Genomic DNA, 27952 nt, shown 5'->3' with positions numbered 1-27952 from the left:
AGCTCTTTGCTCTGGGGCACATCTCGGCGGCACACGCTCTCGGGAATTAAGAGCAGCTGCCAACGCTATGAGCTCGCGCTTCTAGCCTTCGCTGCGGTACAACATAAGGTGAAACGCAGTATAGTAAATTGTAGTTCTGCCTTTGAACTAATGCCTCTAGAGTGTGTGCTATCCTCTATTTGAAATATTCCCGTGTTTTGAGGGAGATTAATTAATATTGACTCCCCCCCCCCCCCCCAGTACTGACACATCGCTCAGCAACGCTATCACTAGGGCTGCAGGCTGAACAGCTGCGAAAGAAGTTCTACGGTGCTACATTTCGGAGAAGCGTACCGCGTCACCCTCGTCGTCTTCTTCGTTCATCGCACACGTGCCATTAATTCTCCTAGGGCACAGAACTCCAGCGCCACTCGCGGTATCTACATCGACCGTCTTCATGTGCTTCATTGTAAGCGGGCGCCACTCTTGCCACTACACCCTCTAGAACACTGTAGGCAGGGCCGACTTCAGTTACTTTGGGTGGCGGTGACCGACGAACGTTTATTTTCTTTGTTTTCCTTCCGCTCAAAACTCTGACTGACTGAACGTTTATTTTTCTACATGTTCTTCTCGCGCGTGCCGACTTCAAGCAGCAAGAAAACAGTACTTAAAATAGACCACGACGAACAAGAACGCTGGATCCACCGACTCCGACGAAGCGAGCTGCTCAGGATATAGGCCTAGCAGGCATTCCGACTCGGCGCTGCGTTGCTTAGTCGCAAGACCGTCTGCCTAGGACCGGCTGGCGTGCTGAATGGAATATGCCCGCGCGACCCTTGTGGACCCTTCCCGTGTTAAATTTTGATCGCTGACCTCAATTTTAGATTAAGAGGTGAGGTCAATCTCTTCCCCTTGTTTTCCGAGGCAGTGTTGACGAACACTCGTCGAAAAGGGACTCTCGTCGATTCTATCTTCTTGTTTTGTGTGATATAGAGCTGAAATAAACGCCTTATGGATTACCTTCGTAACACGGTATGTACACTTTGTTATTGGTATGCCATTTTTATTCTGACAGACTGCATGTCACTGTCGTGCTATAACAGTTCGTGGGAGGTATACGTGCAACGCCGGTCCAACCTTTCTTTGCCGAGTGTCGCGTCAGTATCGAGTTGCAATCGTAAAAGAACGGTGCCGAAGCGCTTACCAACAGCACGAATACAGCACTTCCATCAAGCGCGCGCATCCGCTCCAAGTGTAAACAGGTATTTACGTGGCTCTTGCTGACACTCGTAGTTCAAACGTATCTTTTTTAACGTCGGCTCGCTCCTGCATCTCCGACGCCGCGAAAAACGCCGAGGCAATTTGTTTCCATCTACGTCGCTTTGCAAACGACTGACACGGGCCGGCCCTTTTGCCAACAGTGACAGTTGGGTTGACTTCTGGAGTCTTCACCGGAAGACTCAATGCACTTCCCAACAGGCATACCGGTGTATGGGACTAGTCCCATGCTGTCGCTGTAGCGCAACATATCTCATTGAATTTCGTTCAGCTGCGATGCGGCGATGAGGGGCGCCGATTGAGAAAATACGTCGGTGACATCAGCGCAGTAAAACATACTGGCGCACCCCAACTCGTTGCCGCTAACGCTCCCATTCTCCTACTACCGAGAGAACTTCCGGTTACGGAAATAGCGTACAAAACGGCTTGTTTTGCGGTCAGTTGGAGAGAAAGAAGTCGATATTTAATTAATTTTTTGTGTAGAAGTTAATAAACCGAGACGAAAACGGATGCCTGTTCGGCATTCAGTGAACATTGATGGTTTAATGTAAAAGTTATCTGGAAAAAGTAAAAAGGTTATTTCATGGTCCCTTTAATATCGTATTCACCATCCAGATTGTTGCTTCTGCAAGTGCCATAATGCACTTCAATATCGTACGGTACCAAATGGTAAAATATTTTGCCGGTTAAATGTTCAGTCACATACTTAGTCAATAATTCAGCTGCCGCCGAATATTCGCCGGCAAATACCGGCTAGAAAGTTCCCGAGTCTGATATGAATAGAAGGATAAGTAACGTTCAATCCATGTTTGGAAATTTCAAGTATTTGTGCATCCGCAGGTTTTATAAACTCGAGCAACCTCGAGTTTAAATGTAACATTTTACTGCAACCATTGTGAATACTTTTTAGAAGAAGTTAAATATTCCTTAGATAGATTGATGTTCCTTTTCAATTTTGTTTGGTCTACTTTATTTCTTTCTAGCTATGGGGTTTTTATTTTTTCATGAATTCCTTCAACTGTGAGGAACATCAATATTCTTTAAGAGTGCAGTCCAAGCTTGAAATGGCCCAGGAAACTTCCCCGATTGGTCGGATTGATTGTCTCGATTTCTCGCAGGTGCGCATGCGCATCACGGAGATCCTGGAGAGGCTGGCCAATGTGAGCGGCTACAGGGCAAGGTTGACCAGTCTGAGGGATCAGATCTACGAAGGTAGGGAGGCAGCCCTTTATACCACATTCAAGAAGTATCCCCGTGGGTTTGCACAACATCTGGGAAGCAGAGGTGTTTGTTTGTTCATTGAATGCATGGATAACTAATTTGTTTGTGCAAGGTGAATGCGAATGTAATCACGAAGGAACAGATGCGAATGTGTTCTACACTGCAAGTGATTTTGGGTTTAGTGAAAGGAGGAATAGGGTCTAATCCGATAATGATGAAGTCAGTGGGAATTGGAAATATGTTTGCTACATCAGGAATTTGTTTTGTCTGGGATTTGCTGAACAATGGCAATTAGTTTTACGTTTGAGGCACATACTAATACAGTGTAATTCTTTTATAACGATACCACATATAACAACGTATTGCTTATAACGATCAGTGTCTACAGTTTCTAGTCTAGCAGGGTGTCTACCGACCGGGAAGACCGGGAATTGTGAGGGAATTTTAAGACACCTGGAGAACTCGGGGTATTGTCAGGGAAATTTTGAAAAAGACTGCCGAGTCGGGGAATTTATCCCATGCTATCCCGCTTGCGCTAGAAGCGGCAGGCATGGGCAGGCATAGCCACGAGCGCAGTCAAGTGCGGCGTCGCGACCCCATAGGCGCGATGCGACCCGCCCAATTTTTCACGCGCTGCGCTTCACACGTGAGCATGTGCGAAGCTGGCGGCTCATTCTTTTAGTACACTCTAAAGTCACTAAATATGCTACACTTTAGAGTAGCAACGCTAAAGTATGGCGGCTAAAGAGTTACAGCTACTAGTGAAGCAGGTATCAGCGGCCATTTTGTTTAGTTCGTGACTCTAGTCTGGTGGTGTTGCTCTAGTACGAGGAGAAACGGTTACTCTAGCAGATACTGGGTGACGTGACTCACCATTCACTCGAAAGAGAACAGCCGTCGTTCATTCATCTACCCTCTCGGAGGCACACGCCTAGCTATTCATTCGTTTGTCAGATATGGTGTTTTTGCGCTTTCCCGTAAACTCAACCTGGATGCCTGCACTCTACGAGCTCTGCCACTTGCGTTTGTGGCTTTGGGTTGGCCTTTCTATATTGTTATTTTCTGGAAGTGGAGATATGTGAAAGTGACTATGTCGCTGTCGAGAAAGTGCTCCTTCAGCCTCAACTGGACGAACCCGGACATATCCACGAATGCAAGTTGGATTTGGCCCATTCCAAAGGATCCAAACAGTGCTCACTGCACAAAGTGCTGCAAGAAGTTCTCTGTGAGCAACATGGGGAATAAAGCGATTACTACTCATTTGGAGGGTAAGAAGCATCAAGCTGATATGAAATATCTGCAAAGCGTTTCCCAGAGCCCAATCATATTTTTCAAAACTGCGACAAATGTGGACTTGCCTTCCTCGACAGCAACGGGTGTTTTTTGTCCGGAGGTAGCAATAGTGCTTGTAGGGCTCCGGCAATGCGTCTAACCACTGCCCCGGAAGCTCTTAGCCCCTCTGTGAAGACGTGGGTGGTGGCTTTTTATTGAAGAAGGAAGTCACAAAGGCCAGGGATCATGTGGTGCTTGAACACTATAACAACTCGTGGGTCTTTCTGTTCAGTGGCAGTGTCTCCCTCGCTGTTTCTATTGATGTTCCCCATGTGTAAGCCGCCAGAAAAATGCAGCTTGGGAAAGACAAAGTGGGATATACCATATGTCATGGTATCGCCCCATACTTTCAGGAGAAGTTGCTAGCAAGTCTCTAGTGTGCCATATCTGGTGGCTGCTTTTGATGAGTCACTGGACAAAGTAACTCAAAGAGAACAAATGGATGTACTGATCAGGTAATGGGACCAAACTCCCTGAAACAGTAAACCCGGGTCAATGCTGTATCCTAAACATCTTCCAAAGTTTGCTTTATCTAACTTAAATAAAATATTTTACGTTGTGAATAGTGTCTATCTATCATATATTGTGTTTTGGTGTCGGTAGTTGTGGGTCAGGGAATTTAATTAAAATAGTCAGGGAAAACCTGGAAAAGTTAGGGAATTTAAAAAAAACAATTTGGTAGACACCCTGTTTAGAAACGATCCGATTATAGTCCAGATACAACGATAATCGGTTATGACGAATGAAATTTGTGGTTTTATCGTTATAAGTGGATTGCACTGTAGTCGTGCAGGACGTACAGTGGAACCTCGTTGGTACGTTCCTGGTTTTTGCATTTTCCCGGCTTTTACGTTCAGAAGCGCTAGTTCTGCCAAGCTCCCATGGGAACATGTGTATTAATTTCCTGATTAGTGCGTTTGCTCTTTTAATTTTTACGTCCAAAAAGTCACTGACTGTGCCAGCCGATTCACTCAACGGACCGATGCATCGACGGATTGATCTCGTAACGACACGTTCGCGGATTGTCAGCCTCCCAGCAGATCCACACAAGGGGGCGGGTACAAGGCGGAAAGGGACCGAGGATCGCCCAAACCACTTACCGACTGCACAGTGTCACTGTCGTTCAAGAGCTAATGCAATGTTTGTTGCTATGGTTGAGGCACTACCGCGCTAATACGAAAAATCATCATTGTGTGCTGCTGTCGCATGCCACGCAAGACAGTATGCCGTAGGAGGCCTAGTGCGAAGTGCCACTACCTTTACTAAACCAAGGCATAACACAAATGCAATCCTGCCTGAGGAGGGTCGGAATAGAAGCGAAGGAGTCCTGGCTTGCGAAGGGGCGTTTGCCTATGTCCTCGTCCCCGCGCACTGGCACACAACACTTGAATACACCACAGATGCAAAAAGGTCTTGCCCAACCTTGTTGGGTCTTTGTCTTGCCCGATGAGAGGCTGGATGGATGTGCAGGACAGAATGCAACGTGCTAGATGACTTTTGACAGAAGTTTCGCGACAGGAACCTCGAGAAGTACTGGAACCTTCAGTGCGTCAGTTGGGAACAGTACCTGCTGCTTTCTTGCACGTGAAGCCAAGAATCTTGCGGCAAAATGAACTAGTGAACGGACGGAACGGTCATATTTCAGTGGAGGCCGAATAAAAATAAAAATAATGTGCCTTTGTCGGCTGCGTCACGCAGCGCCATACAGTGGCCGGTCGTTGAAACGGACGTTGCGCGTCCGTTTTAACGATTGGCCGCATTATGGCGCTGTCTGTCTGTCAGCGCACCAACAGCGGAAGTCGAAAGACTGTCTTGTCTGTTTGTCTTCAATGTCCCTCTTTCCTTATCATAAATTAAAAACCAACACACTGAACCATCTACATCAAGATTGATGTATATGCTTTCGCATTCACAACTCATAAAAAGTGCTTAGATGTACCTCAATCTTTTTTCTTTTTTCTTTTGCCATATCTTGGTTTTGACCTGGTCTGGCTGTTGCTCTCACGGGAAGGGTCCCTCCCTAGATGGCGGTGCGTATGGCTGAAAGATACTTACAACATTCTGAAGTTAGTTCTCCCCTGCCCCAGTTATGTGGATGAATACATGTGATGATATTTGGATTAGTGCGTTTAGATACAGGAAATTATGCGGTGTGGCTAAACCCCCTAGGGTAACAGAAACAGCGTCGCATCTAAGGCTGTCCCAAGTATATTTTTTACTAGGTCCGGGTCTTGGCCGCAGACCGTCTTCCCCCTTATTTCTTAAGTATGCCCTTTGTTGTGTTTGTGCGTGTAGGAATTTTTATATATTTTCTAATTTTATACCTGTTGCCCTCTCCTCTTTTTGCTTCGTCAAACCGATATACTTTTTTTTTTGATGTAGATAAAGTAAACAATGTGCCATCTTCGTTTTGCTTGTCAAAGAAAAAAAAGTTGTTGCCAGACAACGCTTTTCCGAGTAGACTCCAGCCAAAAATCCGTGAAATTCGCAAACTGAAAAAGCCGAGCGCCTTTTCGCTCGGACATTTTTTACTTAAAAAAAATTTAAGCTGACAAAATCTTTTTTTTTTTTTTTTTTTTTTTTAGCGAGCAATTTGAAGATAGTTTATTGTTGCGCTTGGTTCTGTTTTTGTTTGTGTGCTGGTATGTTGTCATGCGGTTCTTAATTCCATACGACGAAAGCTGCAGGGACTTCGCCCTGCTGACGCGCTGCAGGTTCTGGTGCTCCTCTGGGTTCGTGTAAAGAAGCTTCTGTCAAAACTCGTCCAGCACGCCGCAGTCTTCCAGATGGGTACTACAGCCTGTCATCCAGCAATACCATTTTTGTGACTGTGATGTACAGAAGTGTTGGGCACGATTGCGCGTGGACAAACCGACAAGGACATTGGCATACGCCCGTCCACAAGGCCAGGGCTCCTATGCTCGCCGTGTTTCACTCACCCAAAGTGCCAGGTGGAAGTTACGAGCTTCTTCTTGGCTTATTCGAATTCACATCGACGATGTTTACAAACTTTTCTTAAACATATTTGAGATCACGCCTACAAACGTTTACGCCGCATTTATTTCAGTTTGCACTTACGAATGTTCACTAACTCTTTCTGAACCCATTTGAGTTCACACCTACAAACATTTGCGTAAAATAAATTGTTTCGTGACAGTCACTATCGGCTTGGAAATGCCTCATTAATTCATATTCACCGAGAGTGACGCGATTTTAAATTCTCTTTGAACGAGTCTACAATTTTAAAATTGCAGGAGGACATTAAGGCTGCTAACGTGTAGGAATGCGAAAGCATTCGTGTTTGTAGCATATTCCTACAAGCTGCCGCGCTGAATCTGGCCGGGCGACCTCTGCTGAGGCTGCAGCGGCCGGGCGCCCGAGCCCCACCACCCTCTCCCTATTACCGGCGATCGGACCGCTGCGCCATGGAGAGGGCTTCTCTGTGGGGCGGCGTTTCTTAGAACTATACGCGTCCCGGCCACCGGCTATATTCGCCTCGAGATCGAACCGTGTCGCCACCGTGCGGCCAAAATTGGAAACGCGCGAAAGCGGGGATACCGCCGTGCGTCGTCTGCTACGGGCGCACGCTCAGAGCATGGATCTCGACGACGCAAGCCCGTTTGAGGCTGAGCTTGACATTCCTTATTAAATGTTTTATGTTTTTGTTGCCGTTTCTTCTTACTAAAGGTTGTATTGTATCGTTTCTCATGCGTAGAAATTCAGCAAAGCGATTATTATTAAGTCGGAACATTCCATAATCTTAGTGCGTTGGTTTGTATACAATCGCTGTCCCCACGTATTTTTATCTCGCACAAACCGTGGCTTTCATAAAGCATTGAATGTTGAGTCGGTCTGTGGTTTGATTAGAAAATTAACCCGACTGATCGCTATATTTTAATAGACAATCAATCCATAAATCCGTATGTTCATTTTTCGCCGGCAATATGCGTGAAAGGCGTTAAAACCGCATTTTTTTACTGGTTTTACTATGTCATAAATGACATATTGCATTCCCATTCTAAACTTCACGTTGTGACTCCTACAGAAATATGAACACGGGAAGCCTCTTAAAGTGAAATATTTTTTAAATTATTATTTAAACGGTATAATCACCCTCGGAGAAATGACAAGCACGCTGAAGTGGTTTACCGTGCAAGCCTGTCACAAAAGAAATAAAGACGTCAGAAATATTAAAGCAGGCATTTTTTACTCCTTGTTGACTTTCTCCAGCACAAAACTCCAATTAACCGGCAAAAAAAAAAAAAAAAAAAGAAAAAAAAAACTGCAATTAAAGCATTACTTGAATAATCTGAAAGTTAATCGATGAACTGCCCAGTCCCGATATACGCTAGGTGAAAGCAGAGGGTGATCGCAAAGTCTCGTGAAGGTCGAGCCCTCATCAGTAAAAGAGTATCAGTGCGGCCGATGCTGTCTGTGTCGTGGTGCGCGTAGTCTGTTGGGGTTGCAGAATCTACTGTGTTTGATGCAAGAAAATTTGTAGTATTAGCCTCTTGACATCCGCGGCTCTCGCCAAGAAAATTGAAGCGGGTGAACCCACACTACCGAGAAAAGCATTTAATAACAGTAACATTGCTGCGTTGCTCGGTTGCACCCGTTTATTACAGTCACGGCAGATATATTAGAACAGTTTGTTTCACTTATTTCAGTTGTCCTGCCAACCGTGCAGTTTGCAGGGGGGCTATGTTCTACAAATATTTTGTTTCTCCTAAAAATAAACGTAAGTGACAGAAGTGACGATATCCCGTCTGATTGGTTAGAAGCTCAAATGACGAAAGAGGGAACTTTCGTCATTTGAGCCTCTAACCAATCAGAGGCGATATCGTCACTTCTGTCACTTCCGTTTGTTTTTAGGAGAAACGAAACATTTGTCGAACATAGCCCCCCAGATCTTAACTAGAAGAGACACACCCTCCTCATCGCAACGCAGTAGATTTGTTCAGACTCCAAAAAAACCTTACCCACACTATGGCACAGTAAAAGGGCAGAGGAGCTCAATAGCATAGTAATTTCCAATACAGCGATAACTTATCTTTTTTTAAATAATTATATTACTGAAAAAGCTAGAAATTAAAAAAACAGCATAGAAGCTGCGATTTCACAGCCCACAGTACCAGTATTATGTTATCTGGGTTGGAATTTATTGTTTTTTTTTTAATTCCCACGTTGATGAACCGATACACCCATTTTAAAAGAAACGAATATTTAACATAAATATTCCAGTTCAGCCGGAGACAAGCATCAGTCGTGATCCATACTTTCCAACGTCTGCCTAGAGCAGACGACGCACCCACAGAAGCGATTATATAAATTTAGGCCTCACGCTGGCAACACGATTCGATCTTCACTGAAGCACCAAACAGTACCGCATCCTTTTCCGCTAGAATTGTTTTCCCACCGATAGTATGCGACAAAATAAACGCAAGAATCTACGCCGTCTCGCGCGCGAACGTGGAGAGCCGATGGGGCGGCCGTTCTCCTATCCCCGCTTTGATGATGATGATAGCGCGACCGTAGCGCCACCTCTAGGTCGATCTCGAGGCCAATAGGAGCCGTTCTGCTGGGAATTTCTTTCGCATTGTTTCGTCGTAACAGCGGTTACAGACGGTGCCGGCTCCTGGGAATTTTTTGCACGTTTTTTGCAGTTACAAACGCTGCCGGCTCCACTCTGGGACAGTTAATGCTATTGCATTAATAATGTGGGACAAGGCACTAGTTTGACTTCTGCCATGGTGCTGTCGACAAGCTTTTGGCGTCCGGAGGCTTGAAGGCATTGCACATGCTTTTATCTGTCCAGCGGAGAGGATGGCTCGAAGAGAAGACGAGGGATCGCCGAGCCAGCACTGGGACCTTGCCTACTGCCTGTGGCTCGTGGGTGAGTGCGCGACAGCAGCCCAGTCCGCTTTGCTGCCGGGGAGACCGTCACAAGTTCTACGTTGAGCGTTGGCTGTTTCGGCAGTTTGGGGTTGGCTAGCAACACTACGCTTTAATGAAAATATAGACTTATAGAATTTGCAGTTGGGTCCTGTTCATTCTATCTTGCAGTAATTGACGATGCAAGAAGGATGTGGTCGTGGCGGTTGCAAACATATTTTCTCCCAGCGGCAACTTCGGTAAACTTGTTGGCCACAGACAGCTTCTCGCAGAACCTACACTATTTGAAACTGAGCGTGGGATGTCGTGGGGGGGGGGGAGCACTAACACAATGGTGGATGCTCCTGTTGCTGCTCGAGGCGAGTACCCTGGTTGGGAACGGTGAAGGGTACAGCAGGGGTGGTCCAGTTTTGCCGTTTGTGCCGTTTGAACAAACATGCATTGTATGCATGCTTGTGCATGCAATGGACAAAAAACGAAAGGGTGTGTATATATATATACACACTGTAGACGACTTATTTTTCGTGGGCTCAATATTTCGCGATTTAGGTCAAAGCCGAAGTTTTGGAATAATTCGCTGGTTCTAATTTTCTCGATTCCAGTGTGTTTACGCCTTACCGTAATTGTTTGCGGGACTTATTTCTCGCAAATTGTAGGCGAGCCGCGAAATTCGCAAAAATTGGGTTTTTGCGAAAATTAAGTTATTTACAGTATATATATATATATATATTTTTTTTTTTTATGTATCTTATTTAGTTGAAGAAGTTGGGAGGGAGATAGTATCTATTGAAGGAGACGTCAGTAAATGTTTGTTGTTAGTTGAAAGAACTGCTCTGTCTGTCCTTGTCCCTAAGTGTTTTTATTCTTTCTTTGAGTCTCGAATGGACAAACATTGCATGCACAATATTGTGCATGTAATGTTGTGTATGCAACATTGCATGCACAATGTTTGTGATAATGCATGTAATCTTTAGGAGTTATGCGAGTTATGAGGTTCAGACAGTGCCGATGTTCGTGTCGCGTAAGAAGACTGTGTAGTTCCAGTTTACCCCGCTTTATCATCTAGAGCAGGAGTCTTCAAACATACCTGCGGAGGTGCTCCGTCCGGCCCGCGGGTTGCCTTAGTCTATCCAGGAGCCTGTCACGGGGCCCGCTGCTACAAGCGCAAAAACAAGCGCGCAAAAAAGTTACATAAAAGCGGCACTGTGACATGCTTTAAAAGCGCAGGTGAAGATATCAAAAAGCATAGGAGAAAATCTGCATCGAAACGTGGGTTTTCAGTATAATATTCGTTGTACATTGCCATTGCCTGTATTCATAGTTCACCGTTTCATGTTCGTGTAACTATGATCTGTGTCATAACTCTCGCATATTGTCATCATCAGATCTACCATTCTCTTTAACCTCCTGTCCCACGTTAATATGTGAACTTTGATATATGTCTGGTGAGGTCTCTATGCCTGGTTCCTTTATGCCTGGTGAATGGCAATGACTGCATATGAATTCATCGTCCTTAGAGTTTTTAAAATTTTTTCTGTAGTTTTAAGTTTTGTATTTAAATGCTTATTTAGGCTTATTTATTTAGTATTTCCTCATTTTTGTTTTGTTTACTTTCTGGCCCTTGTGACTGCGACAGGTCCCCAATTTGGAGAATCTTGATCCAGAGGTTTAAGTTGGTACTCCACATCGACTTCTCCTTGGTCATAATTAACACGCTTACATCAATCCTGCTAACCTTTGTCTACTAGCAGTAATAAAAAACAAAACCCAAATTTGACAGTTTATAGGCACAGCTTTGCAGCAGTTGAAGGGCAATTTGACTGCAGTCAAACCTCGATATAACGAACTTCAATGTAACGAAATCCTCGATTTAACGAAGTATTTTATTTTTCATAATTTCTTGCCCATAGACCCCATGTATTTTTAGTCCCCATATAACGAAGTCTATTTTGCTGCTATTTCAATATAACGAAGCGCCATTGCCATAGAAGGCTATAAATAAATCAACTCTAAAAAACAACTTCGCAAAAAAATTGTGGTTAAAAAAAAAAAAATTATGCGCAAACGCGAGCGCTTGATAGGTTACTTCACGGAGACAGGCCTTCCAACGTTCCTAGGCTGCCCGAGGATGCGGCGCCGGTAGCGCCGGCGAGGCATGCGGCAAAGCGGATTTCGCGAGGCTGGCCAGAAAATGCCGAGCAAAAAGTTAACACGGCATAACAGCATCACCACTGACATTCACTGATCATCATAGTCCACTGTACCGCGTGTAGCGCGGGAGCCAACTTCAGCGGGGGAGCGACGTGCGACATGATGGCGCGACCGCGCGACCGCACGGGCAGTGCCATCTAGGAGAAGACCGAGAAGACCGATTATCGTCTTGCGAGCGTGATGTGTGATGTGATGATGTCGTGATGTGATGTGTCGGTTGGAAACATTGGCACCGCCTAAACTAAACAGCTCTATTTTTCAACCGGGCGGTTCACTCACGTGCTTGCTGCCATAAGGAAACGTAAAGTTCTTTCTTTGGATGAGAAAGCAAACGTTTTGGACGCCATCCTGAAGAAACTGCCGAGATCACGAGCACTCGGGAAGTGCTCGACGCAATGGACGTACTGAGGAGGTACACGGTGTCGCATGGGCAGCAAGATGCCGTGCAAGCGCTCTGGGCGCTCGAACGCCGTATGACGCCGCCGACGCCGCTGCTACTGCCGGACAAGGCGCAAGCAAAACGCGCGGACTACTTTGCCCCTAAATAAATGTCATTTTCGGTGAGTTTTCATACCCGTAAAATGTTTCGGAATTTTTTTTTTTTTTTTCGCATGCTAAAGCCAAAATTTGATTTAGCGAAATTTCAATGTAACGAAGTAAATTGCGAATTTTACCGACTTCGTTACATCGAGGTTCAACTGTATTACCACGGTAAAACTGTTAATTTGGGATTTGTAATGGGTATCATACAACTGATCACAGGAATGCATGCTGGCATCACTACAGTAAACTTTCGTTAATTCGACCTCGACGAGACCTCGAACTTTGGTTGAATTATCCGAATGATTGAATTAAAAAAAGGACAGAAAAACGCTTAAAATTAAACTTCCTTTTATTGTCCACAGTACCCGCGGATGATCTGCTGCCGTCTGCACTTAAAACGCGTGTTTAAAAGCATGCTTTGGAGAACAGCATAACTAAACGTCACAAACCCAAAAAATCGAGCCAAAAAAAAAAAATACGCAAGTTTTACGAGCCGATTTTGAGGCGGAACAGCCAGACCCGCGACAACGAAAAATAACAGAAAAGGAAAAGAGAACCCGCGCTCTCTGACGCAAGATGGACCCCACACGATGCTACTGAAAAGCGCTCTGAGAGCGCGCTCTGAGAAAGCTTTACGAGCTGACTTTGGCGCCGCGCGGCCAAAGCGTCCGCAACAAAAATAACAACAAAAAAAAAAAAGAAAAAGGAAAAGAGAACTTGAGCTTTCCGGCGCGCAAGATGAATTGGATGCTACAGAAAAGCGCTTTAAGAGCACGCGCTGTCTCCGCGCCTGACCACGTGCTACGATCTCCGCGCTATCTCCACACCAGATTGGTTGCGCTAGCTCGTGTCATTTGCTACGGTCCATCTCAACGGCGTAGAGGAGCAAACGCATATTTGTGCACATTCGACTTTGCAGCAAAGGGTCCGTGTTTCGCAGTTTGTTGGTGGTTTTTCTGCCGTGGTGCCGTGCAAAGTGAGCCCGCGCGCATTCGCTCGGGACAAATTATTCGATGCGGAGTTTTCTCGAGTTCGAACTATCAAATTTTTCCTTCCATAGAAATGTATGGGCGCTCGCCGGGGCTTTTGAACACAATCGAATTAAACAAAAAGTCGAATTAACCGAGGTCGAACTAACGAAAGTTTACTGTAATAGGGAAAGTCCCTATTATAGTGGGGGTGATCCAGCTCGAAAATTTCGGGACGTCGTAGCATCCTCGATCGACGAAGAACGCAGTGATGGAAGTGCTGCGCCAATTGCGCCAAATTGCGCCAAGGACGCAATCTTGCTACATGTAGCGCCAAATTGTCATTTTATCGAAGAATTGCTCCATGCCTGCGCCGAGATGAGATGTAGCAATAAAAAATAAAAATTGAAGTCTTATCAGAGCGCGTGGCGGTGCCGCGGTATTTTCCACGCCGCAACTGTTACGCAAACCGAAACTGCGAGGGCGCATTATCATCATCATCATTATCATTGAAAGGAACAACATTAGCAACATCTGAGACCAAAGCCGCAGAGGCTAAGCGAAGAACCCTCCCACTGAGCAGCCTATTAAAAAAAAAAAAGAGAGAACGAGCATGTGGATGTTTTCAATGTTGGCCTGCCCTGTTCCCGTGCGCTAGCTACCAGTGAAGTCAAAGCTAGCGCGAGCCCAATGCTCTGTGCATTCCTGACTCGCGCGTGGGCTCGTGCAGTGCGGGTACCGTTACGGGCTCCAATGCGCGCGCTTGTAGCTTCCGCTGCGCTCGCACCGAAACTGAAAGAAAGTATGGTTTAGTTGCACCAAACTCTGGATGTAGTGCTGGTAAAGCCTCACCGTCCTTTTCGGAGCACAAAGCACTGCGCGACTCGCGCGACGGCGTTGTCTGCTCCGCGGGTGTCGCTTCTCCGCAGCGCGTCGGTGCATGCCAAGGAGCGCACTCAACGGGTTAACTCGCCGTGATCCGATCGTGACTTCACCAGCACATCGAAAATGAATCGGAATTTTTGAAGCGAATATCAGATACCGCAATATTTGAAGCTGCTGTCCGAAAGACAACTCTAATCTGAACTAAAACATTCCACAACAGTGAAGGTCGTTAGGTGCTGCTACAGATACCTTAAAGGGATACTACAACGAAATTTCAGCGCTCATTTTTTGGTCTTATGTATTCAAAAAAGAGGTATCACATGGAACATACCAATATCTAGTTAAAAAAGTCTCGAAAAGGAATTTTAAAACCAATTAAATGATTAGCAAAGAGCACCTGGTGGATGTCGCTAACGCCTCGTTTGTAATGCTCGTCTAGGAACCTTGACAGCTAGTGACGGAGGTTGTCTCGTCTCCGGCCACGACGAGGGAAGGGGGAACTCCCCTCTTCCCGAGAATCCCTTTTGTGTGTCGCAGAAGTTGCTATTGTCCCCCTAGAAGATTATAGAAGATTAACCAGTCACTCAAAATTCGTACAAAAGCAGCCGCTTCGGTGGCTGGAACGACTAGGCCATCCCCTCAACGTCAGCCTCGCCGTAGCTTTGCTCGTCTTGAGACGACGTACGTCACGATTGCGTTGGATGTCACATGCTCTTCTCCGAGCGCTTGCCAGAGTGGGCCGTTTATAACGAAAAATACAGCCACCAGGATCAAAATACAAACGTGCGATTGTCATTTACGGGTATTGTGGATCATATTCAACCTCTTTTTGAACACGACGGGAATATTTCAAATTTCGTTGAAGTATCCCTTTAAAAGATGTGCAGGCTGATAAAACTAAATATCCTGTACCATCAGAACTCAGTGTGACATATTTAATTGTATTTTTTCATCTGGCGAGCAGATAAACTTTGTTTAAAAAAATGTTTTTTTGTGTGTGTTTACTTTGTTGAATTTTATATATCTTGTCTTAAAAAGGCGACAGGCGCTGTGTTCCAATAATAGAGATGGGTTTTATATAGCAACGCAGCATTATTTCATTTTCAAGTATTATGCTAACATATGCCGGACCCTGCTCCAAAAGGGCCACTACCTGCTCCAAGACAACGTTTTGCCTGCTACAAGGCCTGCTCCAAAAGGTCAAATGGCACTTCCATCACTGAGAACGTCCCTGCCGTGCTCGTCCCGTCAATGACTGTACCCCTTTCCACGGATTATGATAAAACGGAAAATGCTAAAGCGCAATTCAAACAGGCCCGTGATACAAATATAAGTGCCGGAACCCGTAGTGACGTCAGCGCTACCTCCGTACAAGCGGTGACGTAATTACGGTTTCTGGCACCTGTAGTCAAGAGTTGAAAAATTTTCAACTTTCTCCTTTCCATGTCGTGACGTAGGTTTCCGTATTTGCTCCGCGGCCAATCAGCGCGGCGCGCTTCCCTCCTCCGCCCTCCTTGCCACCGGCGTTCACGTGATTCCACATGCAAATGCCTCAGACACTCCGTGCTTGCTTGCAAGAATGGCTGCGACAATGAACTTCTTGCCCGTCTACGACGCGAGGAAAGTTGCTCAAGCTGCAAAGAACAGTGCCGCTGCCGCGAAGAGGGCTGAAGTTGCCGCTGCATTTGACGTACCCGAGAAAACCTACAGATTAATTCAGCTATTTCAGGTGCCTTCTGGTCAGGAACTTCAGTTGGCTTCAGTGTTTTCCGAGACTTCAGGAGTGTGGAGACCATGCAGGGCAAGAAGAAGGTTCGTCTGAACATGTTCGTGCCAGAACCAGAAGTGACTTTATTCTTTCGAAAATAATATACGAAGCTGCGTCGTGGTGGCAGAGGGTTGCCTGCGGCAATCACGTACGCGAGGGTTGCGCCCTCTACATCTCCCCCCTCAGAATCACACTAAAGATTCAACTTCCTGGGACACACCACCCGTCTGCCACACCGGGTTCTTTGTACAGGTGAGGTATCCAAGTCGGGTTCGTTGCGTTGGAGGTTATGTCTAGTAGGCGAAGGTAGCTGTTGAGGTTGAGCCGATCCTTGAGCTGCAGGCGCAGGCGGTTGTCGAGGTGAAGCCCGTTTCTGCGCGGCAGGTGCCGCCAGCTCTTGAGTAGGAGCCTGTCCTTCAGCTGCAGGTGGTTGTTGAGGTGAAGCCCATTCCTGCGCTGCAGATGCCGCCGGCTCTTGAGAAGGAGCCAGTCCTTGAGCCTCTTCTTTCGCGGTTGGGTCTTCACTGCCTGTCCTAAAAGGCACCAAGTTTCTCCGGTTGCGCTACCAGATTGCTCCCTAGTCGGTTTCCACCACGTTTGACCTGGGACGTTGCGCTGGACGGAGGACAGTGGCCTTTACTCGTTCTGGATGAACCCAGACGCGGGTACCGTCTTCCAGTGGCGAAAGGCTTCTAGCCCAATGGCGGCGATGGAAGTCGGTGGCTTGCCGACGTTTGAGCTTCGCGGCCTTGGTGGCCACCTCCTCCTGCGGCTTGCTACTTGGCACCAGCAATCTCCCGTCCTTGGAAAGTCGAGTGCGGAGTCGGCGCCCCATCAACAATTGTGCTGGACTGAAACCCGAGGGTCCCGGGGTATCTCGATAGTTAAGCAAAGCCAGGCACGGATCGTGCGCCTTGCGTAGCAAGTTCTTCACCGTGCGCACCATGCGCTCTGCCTGCCCGTTGGACTGTGGGAAGTTGGGGCTGCTTGTCTGGTGTGCGATTCCGTAAGATGCCATGAATCGAGCAAACTCGTGGGACTGGAAGGGTGGTCCGTTGTCTGAACGCAGAGTGGATGGGATGCCGTGACGAGCGAAAATGCTCTTGAGTACTTGGATGACATGCCCAGCTGTTGCAGAGTTGAATGAGTCCACTTCCGGGTAACTGGAATAATAGTTGACCACGAGGAGGTAAGTCTGTCGGTTCAGGTGAAACAAGTCAGCGCCCAGAAAGTCCCAAGGTAGACTTGGAAGCTGCGTGCTCTGAAGTGGCTCTGCTGGATTGTCTCTGTACGACGTGCACTGTTCACATTGTGCCACGAGTGCTGCTATATCAGCGTTGATACTTGGCCACCAAACTGATTCCCGTGCCCGAGCCTTGCATCGGTTAATGCCTTGGTGGCCTTCATGAATCAAAGTCAGCGCTGTCGCACGTTGCAATGTTGGTACTACGATGCGAGTGCCTTTTAGAAGTAAACCATCACAAACCGAAAGTTCGTCCAACACGCTTGCATACTTCGTCAGGTGAAGCGGTAACTTCGACTTCGGAGGGAACCCGTTGTGGCACATTGACGTGAGTGCGCGACACTCCCTGTCGTTTGCTTGAGCTGTTCGAAGGGCCTCCAGTTGTAGGGATGCTGCTTCTGTTGAGCTGTGAAGGACCTCCGCAGCAGACACTTCGATTGTGTCTAGAGGGCGAGACGAATCGGCAGGTTCTGTGGGGACGCGAGACAGGGTGTCCGCTGTTGCGAGAAGGTTCCCAGGGACGTACGACATTGTGAACTGGTACCGCATCACCTTCAGTCGAAGGCGCTAGATACGTGGAGGTACCACTTCCAAGTCCATCTTGCCAAACAGTGAGACCAGTGGCAGGTTATCTCTCTCTACGTCAAAGACCAGCCCACGGAGAAACTCGTTGAACCGTTGAATAGCCCATACAGCTGCCAGGGCTTCCTTCTCCGTTTGGCTATATCGTAGTTCAGTCGCTGTAAGGGACCTCGACGCGAAAGCAACTGGTCTTCTTTCGCCGGAAGGCTGAGTTTGTAGAAAGACTGCCCCCAAGCCGAATGAACTGGCATCCGCTGAGACGACTGTTGGGTACGCCGGATGATACTTCGCCATACAGCGGTCCGAGACGAGCATCAGCTTGAGCTTGGTGAATGCTGTTTCTTGTTCGTGGGACCAGTTCCACGCAGCATTCTTGCCGAGGAGCGCTCTGATAGGAGCTGCAATGTCCGATACGTGCGGAAGGAAACGCCCGAGGTGGTTCACCATGCCAAGGAGGCGTCTTACACCTGCTAGGTCAGTTGGCGCACTCATCTCCTTGATCGCTTGGAGCTTGCTTGGGTCCAGATGGATGCCCCTTGCAGATACCATCACCCCCAGGAAGGAAACCTCGTTCTGGCGGAAGCAGCACTTCTTCTCATTCAAGGTGATGCCTGCCCGAGATAGTCGCATCAGGACTTGCTGCAGGCAGGAGTCGTGTTCTTCGAGAGTGCGTCCGAAGATAAGTATGTCGTCTATCATGCACACAGTGCCTTCCAGGCCTTCCAAAATCCTGGACATCTGCTTCTGGAAAAATTCCGGCGCAAAGGTGATGCCGAAGGGCATCCGACGGAAGCAGTAGTGTCCGAAAGGCGTGATAAATGTGGTGAGTTCTTGCGATTCTTCCGCCAACTTCACCTGGTAGAAGCCTGATTTAGCGTCCAACTTGGAGAACACCGCTGCGTCTCCAAGCAGGCCCAGGACCTGGTTGACCGTGGGAAAAACGTGGTGTTCTCGCAGGACCACCCGGTTTAACTTTGTAAGGTCCACGCACAACCTATGGCCCCCAGTGGCTTTGGGGACGACCACCAGTCCGGCGCACCATGGTGTTGGCGTGCCAACTCGGCGAATGACACCCTCTTGTTCCATCTTCTGCAGTTCCTTGCGGACGACTTCACGCAACGGGAGGGGGATGCGCCTTGCCACGCTAAGAGAAAATGGAACAGCGTCTGGCTGGAGGCGGATCTTGTATTCTTCATAGAGAGATCCGAGGCCATTAAACAGCTTGTCACGAGTCTGAGAAGAGACTTTGACGGTAGGAAGGTCCTTTTCTTTCAATGAGACGCCGTCGACGAATTTGACGACTTGAAGTGCCTGAATGGCTGGAAAGCCAAAAGAGGCACGGAGAGGGATTTTACTTTGTACGGTCTTTGCTGGGTGGACTTGCCTCTCCACAGCAAAGTGGCCATAAGGGACCCGAGAATGTTGAGTGGCTGCTGCCCTGGCCCGAAGAGAGTGTTGTCCACCTTGTCGAGGGACGGCGGCAGGTTGGGGAAGGTGTTCGAGACGGCTGAAACTTCGGCTTCCGAGTCAACCTTGAACACTTCCGTGTAGTCGTTGACAGTGACTTCCACGAACTTGCCTTGGTCAGTGTTGCGAACGGCATACAATCCCAGCGCTGCCACCTGGGTCGACCGTTTCTTCCGGGAACGGCAGACGTCCGCGAAATGGCCTTTTTTCTTGCAGTGGTTGCACAACGAGTTGCGGGCGGGGCATTCCGAGCGAGGGTGTGAAGCGCGGCCGCAGTAGCCGGACGAGCTAGAGCTTTAGGTGCGCTTGTCGCGTGCTGAGCTGTGCTCGACGCGTCTTGCTTGTGGCTGCCGAGACTTGGCAGCGTCGAGGCTCACCGGTCGAGACTGCGTGTCGTGGCCTGTGAGCTGGTCTCTCTGCTTTTGGGCGTCTTCTACTTGTCTCGCCTGCACCCATGCTTCTTTGAGGGTCAACTTGGGGTTGCGGCAGAGCTGGTCGGCGAGGCGAGCGTCGCGTAAGCCTACGATGAAGCGGTCGCGGACAAGGCGTTCCACGACCTCGGGTGACGGGTAGTTGCATCTTTTGCAGAGCTTGCAGAGTTCCGCATAGTAGCTGTCCATTGTTTCCCCCGGCTGCTGGACGCGCCGGTGAAACTGCGCCGACCCGTGCACCTCGTTGAGGGGTTGGGCGAAATGGGCCGTAAACTTCTCTACGACCACCTTGTAGTCATTAGGAGCGTCGCCGAGGCCGAACGTCGCAAGAAGAGGACGAGCTTCCGGCCCCATGCAATAAAGAAGTGTGCGGACCTGAACTTTGCCCGACGCCTGTCGAAGCCCGGAAGCGAAGGCGTAGTCCTCGAAAAGGCTTAGCCACGTCGGCCAGGAACCGGCGTTCTCAAAGTCGAAGCGGTCTGGCTGATGCAGAAAAAGGCCCTGTCATGAAGGCTTCACACTGTCTCCTTCGTCGTCGGGCATGGCAGCGAGCAGGAACACGGCAGTCGAAAGCCGGGCGACGGGCGAGCGAACTACGCAGTTACGGCAGAGACGATTCATGCGAAGGCGATGCCTACTTCGTTAGGCATAACGTTAGGCACTCCTGACAACATGTGGAGACCATGCAGGGCAAGAAGAAGGTTCGTCTGTACACGTTCGTGCCACAACCAGAAGTGACTTTATTCTTTCGAAAATGATATGCGAAGCTGCGTCGCGGTGGCACAGGGTTGCCTGCGGCAATCACGTACGCGAGGGTTGTGCCCTCTACAAGGAGCTCGCGGACGGCCTTTCGCTTCTTTTCACGCTCCACAGGTACTGCTCACACGCAGCCGCGAAAGTAGTCAGCAGACGCCAGTTGATAGTTCTTGCATTTGTGACATACCTGACTACACAAAGGTTCATAAGTGAGGCAATTCGAGCTTCGTAGCCGGGATCCTGCCGAGACGACGCCATTGCGAAACAAAGCGACGAAAACGAGGCGCCAGTTCCGCTCTAGACGGAGCGCGAAGCGTCGCTGGCGTCGCCTGCCTCGTCCAGAGCGTCTAGCCTTGCCCGTGCAAGCGGCGACGACCCCGCTTGACGACAGCCGTTGATTGGTTGCCTGGGGAGCCGCCGTGACATCAGCTCCCGTATATGGGGGCCCGTGGCCACGCGTTGTTCAAACCAAACCGTGAAGACTTCGATCCGTAACGGGGGCCGGAGGTGATTACGTCAGTACGAATCCGGGTCCCGCATTCCGTATTTCGAGTCTGTTTGAACCACGCTTAAGTCACCGAGCCGTAGGTGCGTGCACTACATCCGAGTAAGAACTACTGCGCGTGCTCGAAACGCAATCTATGGCCCGGCCAACGAGGACGGCGGCTTGCAGAGGGCGACTAAACTTCGTTTCACCTCAAGTCCGGACGCAGTCGACACTTCGAACTGATGGGACCAATTGGACGGTGTCAAAAGCACACTGTCATGGTGTTGGTCATGTTTCTGTACGTCTTCTCTCCTGGCGGAACGTCTAGTGACTTGCACTTTTGATGCTGCTCGATTCGTCACATTACCTCATAGCGTCGGCTGCATCTGGACTTATGCCAAAACAAAATGTGGCGTCGTCCAGGGGTTGTGAGCTTACGCAGAGGGCCCCTGCCCTCCGTTTAAGCCCACGACCTTCGGCGGTGACTCGGCGTCTCTGCGAGGCTCGATTGCGAATGTGCAGCGACGACCGTCGTCGGGAGCTGCCGGCTTTGCATTGACCTCGACATGTGGCCTTTTTCCCACAAGCCTTTCGTTTATAACTTGCGCCGGGAATAAGTTGAACTAGCTGATTAAACGTACGGGGTGGGATGAGCTGAACATAAGAGGGAAGGATAAAGAGGATTGTTGGATCGTTGGACTACAAACTGTTTAAATTTCGTTGACAACAATTTTGATTTCCTTCAAAACAGTTTGGTTTACGAGGCGTAACATCGCTCTGCGCAGAGATGAGCCTGCAGCTGACACGCCAGATGCAGCGCATCCTGGCCGCAGACTATCGCCTCACCCAGCTCCACCTCAGTGCCTCCTCCACGTCCTCCTCCCCCGCATCTCCGTGCACTGCCAACGTGCCGGGCACCACCCCCCGCCGGGGGGGTGGGGCCTCTGGCCCCTCCCCCCCTTCCCGCCGCCTGGGCGGAGTCTTTGGGCTCGCCTCCCTCGCCACCCTTCCTGAGTCTCCGCCGGGCGGCGTGGCCTCCACGTCTGGGATTCCCGCATCCCCTGCACGGCCACGCGTCGACTTGGAGTGTCCGCCGCTGCGGAGGCGCAACCCCAGCTTTCGGGACTTGTCGGACTCCTCAGACTCCTCGTCCTTGTCGGAGTCCTCTGATGACGAGAGCTTCAACTTCATCCGCTTTCCGAGGATGGGGTCCGGGCGCCGTTGGCTGCGGTTCACGGAGGACCGTCTCAGGGAGGACCGTCTCAGGGCGGAGGAGCGTCTCACGGTGCCCGAGGTGAGTTTTGCTGGGGAGGGGGCACAGGTTGTGACCGCCCTAGCTGAGATAAATTATGTTTCCGTGTAGCGAAGTAAATCTCAAGTTATTAAATGTAGCTCCTTCTATCTTCGTGTGTTGGAGGACAGCAATGAGGTTGCCGACGTAGGCGACCTCGGATAAACTCTTGTGCAAACTTTGAGTTGCAACGACATTTACAAATTCAAAGACTGAAGAATAAAAGGGATTTCAGAAAGTTTGCGTGCGTAGCTGCTCTTCTTGCTTCACAAATTTCTCGCGCTGTAGACGCTTTTGGTCAGCTTAGCATCTGCGCAGCCGGAACTGACCTAAATGTTTTTTATTCTTTCGTTTCGGTCGCTTTGCCACACGATTGCGGTTGCACGATAGGTTATTAACCTCCTAGATGCCACAGTGCTCTTATTCCCAAAGCAGGCTTTGCACAAATTCGCCATTGCCCATTTCGGTGGCCAGGAATGCCTGTGGAGGTCGGTTACGGCTTCTAAAACATGGTCTGTGCTGAAAGCACCTACAAAACCTGTAAAGCAAACTTAGCAGTTCTCTAGTCCGTTGTGGCGTACGAGGACGCAAGTGCATGTGACTTTGGGAAGTGCTTTTTATTTTTTTGTGAGGGCAGACAAAAGTGTTGTGCTTAGTCGTCCTTGCACTCATGCCCTTGAGGGCACCCATGCACATAAATTGTCGATTCCAATGGGACCTAACGACTACGGTCAGCAACAAAAAAGGCATGCTGGAGTTGCAACAGACGACAATGTTCCACCAATAATTGTGCCTTCTACTAGCAAAAGTGCTGCATTTAAGAATTTTCTTGTCACAACTGTCTGACCATCACATCCCTGAGTGATGATGTATTAATTAGCTTACCTGGGATTTGTTAAATTTCAAACTTGTTGCATCATAAAATGTGCAATCTAATTGCTTGTGTGCGTGTGTTCATATTGTCTATTTTTTAGTGGTGTCTACCAATTGCGTTAACTGAATCCATCTTCTCCTTTTAACACAGAATGCATTTCATCTGGCGTTTCCCACGAGAAAACTATCACAAACAAACGTCATAATGACAGTCAGGAACAAGTGACACGCTGGAAGTGTTAGGATGTTATATATAGCATTGAGATGTTAAGGGTATATAAAATATCGGGCTCATACTTGAGTTGGTGCAGTGATAGTCTGATATCATAGCCACTGACTTATTGGCACAGCTGATCAAGCCTGATCACAGCTGATTAGACCACAGCATGACCTAGCCTGTATTTAATTGTACATGCCTCGACTAGAATTTTTACGTCGTAAAATTTCGACGGAACCGTAAACTTAGTCTGGAACTCGCTCATTGTATTGCCGTGCGGATGGGCCCGGCTTCTAAAGGCTTCTAACGGCCCCTCGTGCCAATTCCCTCCCAGGTGCACGTGTCCCCCCCCGTCGTCGCCCCCTCCCCGCCCCACGCGGCCGGTGCCCCTGGAGCGCCCCCGGTCCCCTCCCCTGCCCCTGATCCTGTCGTACGGCGGGTCGTCCCGTGCCGCCCAGCTGGCCACCGAGCACCCCTGGGGGGGCGGGGCCACGCCCACCTACGTCTCCATGCTCTACGAGGGGGGCTTCAGGCCCAGGCTCAGTGAGTGGTGCACACCGCCGGGCGGGCGGGAGTAACGGCACTTGGACTGTCTCCGGCAGACCCTTTGCAAAAGCGAGCGCCATCCGGCGGCTATAGTGCTGATCGTCCGAGTCTGCCATTGTTTGGGTACCTGCTCCGAGTCTGTATCGGACATGAGGGTTGCGTCGGCGATTGGCGCAAACTTGGCTCGGCTCGCATTAGAAATTAACGCCGTGCCGGCATTCGGCGAGCACTTGGATCCATTCGCACTCTCCGTACGCGCGCTGCGTCAGTGTTGCTCGACGGGCCTTTGGGAAGGGTCTGTTGGAGCCCCAGACTCATCGAACGCAATGTTGGGGTCGAAGTTTACGGAGCTCGCCGATCAGACTTTTGAGGCGACGACTCCATACTTTTGTCGCGGAGGTTCAATCGGCCTGCTCCGTGAAATTGTGGCTCCAACTTTGTGTTTGACAAGTCTAGAGCCTCTCTTGTGCCACCGTGACCTGTAATAATAATAATAATAATGATGATGATGATGATGATGATTTTTTTTTCTTTCGTTGTGCCCACAAACAGTTGTGAAGTCTTTTGTGTTGTGCACTGTCAGTTTGTGTTTACAGAAACACTGCTTAAAATGCACCAAAACATGTGGAAGTACACGAATGCATTAAAACAGGCCGCCGGCGTGTCTTAGTCGCTGGCTTATTTCTTTTCTGTACGTCCCTCAGTTTCACGTTTTTGTTACTAACTCGCTTATCTCGTCCAAAGCCCCGTTTATAATGCCAGTTCAAAAGAAACCACAAACTGTCGAGAGAGGAAACTGAGGTATGGCTCGAAACTGTATCTGGACGCACAATTTTGTTTGTTTAAACTGCTCTAAATGTCTTCCCAAACTCTGTGTTTATTCTCGTAAGAACTGATCCCAGAGCACTAGACAATCTGAAAGCGTCTTCCGCTCGAAGTGTTACGTCAACGACGTTTGCGAGCGCCTGTTCCCTGGTGCCCAGGCGTGTACGAGACAGGGCCCAACCTGACACATCGCATCCAGTGCTGGGACATGACTGGGCCAACGCTTCCAGACATCGGAGATGGTGAGACAGTTGCTCATACTTTTCCTCTCGAAAGGGGTTGCTGTCTGGTCTCGTGAATGACCTGGCGTGGCACCTGTCGTTTTCTACGTTGGACAAACATTCGGCTATCGGGGTTGGGGTATACCGGTATGTACAATGTCAGAAAATCAAATGCATTAGAGCCTTTCTACTGCAAAATCTTATCTAGTGAAACAATGCACACTTGTAGCACAAGTTTAGGTGTTTGAGGTAGAAGCCATATTGCAAAGATTTTAATAAGAGGGAAATCTTTTCTACTAAAGAAATGAATTCACTATGAGGTGTTCTAAGTTGTGTGTTAAGCTGATCTGGAAGTGGGTATCTATAAGTATAAGGAATAGAATGGTTTGGGGTGCTGGGAAAGAGACTGGCCTTGGGAGTGCCAGCCTTGTGATTCATTCTGATTTCTAATGAGGATTCGATTTTCTCGAACATATCCTAGATTACTACATGTCTGAAATACCACATTGTGCTGAAATAATAAAAAAAAAAATAATTTAAAACATTTTTAAAAATTGTTTAAAGGGGCCCTCCGGAGCATTCTGCGATGGTCTATTTATGGCGGTAACTCAATCCACAGGCCCTAAGGATCCTAAAAATCATAAAATTACGGTCATGCGCGGCGGATTTCAATATTAAAATTGCTATCGAAGTCCCCGGCACGCCCCCCTTTCTGAGATGACCCCGGAAAACGGGGAGGGGCATCTCTTTACGCGTCAGCCAATGGCAAACGAAGGGTTCCGGCGTCACTGCGCGTCACCAACGCGGCCGACCGCCGACCCGCGGAGGAATCTCTCGAACACGCGCGGACCGTCGTCAAGGAGCCCGGACTTTGTGCTCGGCAGTCGTCGTTCGTTGCACCGCACCGTTGCGCTGCTACTGCAATACACAGTCGCATTCCACAGATGACAAGGAAAAGTTTGACTCGTTGACGTGGAAGGATCGCAAAGCTGGCTTCGGAGTCAGGATCCACGGGAAGAAGGAACACGTGTCCCGCAAACGCACGCCTGCAGACGCCCCGGGAAGCAGACGAGCCGACGCGCCGACGCATCACCCCCTAGCAACAAGCTTGCGGGGAGAAAACATAGTTCGCTGGTTTTGGAGCGATAATTGCGGACTATGTTTCTCGCACCACGATCAGTTTACGTTTTTCTCACTCTAATTTACAACAAGCTTAAAAAGTGTTGCAATAATAACGTTCGCATTCACCGCGAGATGCAGCATTTTCATTGGTCGAGTTTTAGTAATGGGCAGGGAATGGGGGATTGTCTTCCAAGAGAAAATAGTCCCGATATATGTCTTCTGCCATTATCTTAATAAACAGTTTTGTAATCTAAAATTTTGTATACTATTAACTTGCACCTACTACGCAATATAACAACTGTGGGAGCGCCCCCTTGCTCCCCCAGTTGGTACGCCCATGTCTACTCAGTTTCTATACCGTTTGAAGTGGCCAGACCCTAGAGAGTTTCAGCAAATACCGTGGAAGCCAATACTGGCAACTCCCGCGGAAAACGGGCGAAAAGTGATTGCAGCACTCCTGGCGAGCTCGGAGTCTTTGCTAGCAGACAAGTTCTCCAAAATGCATTGGTTTTGCTTATCTCCGTGCGAGGTGACCAATGAAAAAAAATTGTCACGGACATTCGCCGCTTTGAAAGTTAAGAAATGGGTGCCAGCTCATGAGTGAAGGACATTCTCTTTGCGTGGGAAAGATGTTACAGCTTCCTGGGTGCGATTTCCGAGTTCTCTTGATGAAAACATTCTGTCACAACTTATGTAAGCCAAGCAAAACACGAATGTATGCCTTCGCGCTGTTTCGTGAAAAAGGGCAATGTACAAACATTTCAGAACATAGCTTCGTTTTAACTTTATTGTTCTTATCAGTCAATTCGTTTTGTTGTTGCAATTCCCATTTCTCATGACAGTCTTGCTTATAACCGTTTCGTCGAACAGGCAAGCTGGCTTATCCCGTTAAGATTGTCTCCGGATGAAGAAGCAGAAGTCAATTTCGAACCACGTACGTTACGGCGATGTCAGTATGCTCCGAAAGAAGTCGTCGTGCATATGCAAATCTGACGCGATTATAGATTAACAAAAGTGGAGTTACGAAAAAAGCAGACTTCTCACGCTTGCAAAGAAAGAAGGGGAGAGCGTCGTAGCCCAGCGAAAAAAGCTGATTTCAGTCACGTTATTTACAGTGCACAAATTACGATTGTTAGCGCGGGGACGACCAACATCTTCTGCTTTGCTGCTTCTTTACTTCTACAATAAAGGCCGACACCCGTTGAACCGTCTTTACTCTTTCCATTTTTGAGTCTTATTTCTTTTATATCTTTAAGGCGACGCCACTCTGCCGCATTATTTCTTCCTCCTGCTTATATGTTGCTGTGTATATTTTCTGTTTTCTTTTTGGTCTTTTTTTTTTTGTTTGCCCGACGTGTAAACCATCGCGTATCCTTGCTTTGTTTGGCTTAGTTTTTACTCCGTTTCCTTCGATTCGGCGCTTACTACCCCCGGTTCGTCTGCTACGCCAGGCCCGGACATTTTGAGGGCCGTTGGCAACTTTGCTGTTGTTGTTGTTTTCTCCCACTGTCAACTGCGATAACCTCCTATTTTCGCCTTCGATTGAGTTTCTAATCCAAAATCGTCATACGTGCTTTTTGATATTTATTAAATATATTAAGAAGTGTAAGCTCGTCCATTTTTATTCAAATTTTTATTTGTGTACTCCGGCCGGAACGTCTGCTACGGGTCATCCATCGTTTGTTGATCAACAGGCCGCATTCGAGCATACACCAGAGCACACTTAGAGATGGCAGGCATGCTATGTGCTGCCTATCATTGCAAGAACAAGTTTGTGCGATGTGGTGGAAAATCTTTCTTCGGCTTCCTACATC

The 27952-nt window shown here is 48.4% G+C and overlaps 1 protein-coding gene across 1 annotated transcript in view; it reads left to right on the top strand.

The window, feature by feature from the left end:
• The window catches only part of LOC8037488 (activating molecule in BECN1-regulated autophagy protein 1), a 65545-nt gene that overhangs the window by 23514 nt on the left and 14079 nt on the right, over positions 1 to 27952 (top strand). Inside the window, 6 exon segments of the mRNA XM_029981520.4 lie at positions 2376 to 2469; positions 9626 to 9703; positions 21829 to 22337; positions 23759 to 23770; positions 23772 to 23967; positions 24954 to 25037. Of these exon segments, the coding sequence (XP_029837380.2) occupies positions 2376 to 2469; positions 9626 to 9703; positions 21829 to 22337; positions 23759 to 23770; positions 23772 to 23967; positions 24954 to 25037 (973 nt within the window).

Source organism: Ixodes scapularis, unplaced genomic scaffold, assembly GCF_016920785.2.
Source record: "Ixodes scapularis isolate PalLabHiFi unplaced genomic scaffold, ASM1692078v2 PGA_scaffold5__190_contigs__length_132052651, whole genome shotgun sequence".
NCBI classification, from domain to species: domain Eukaryota; kingdom Metazoa; phylum Arthropoda; class Arachnida; order Ixodida; family Ixodidae; genus Ixodes; species Ixodes scapularis.
Note: the sequence above shows the minus strand (reverse complement) of the source record. Positions and strands in the feature narration are given on the sequence as shown.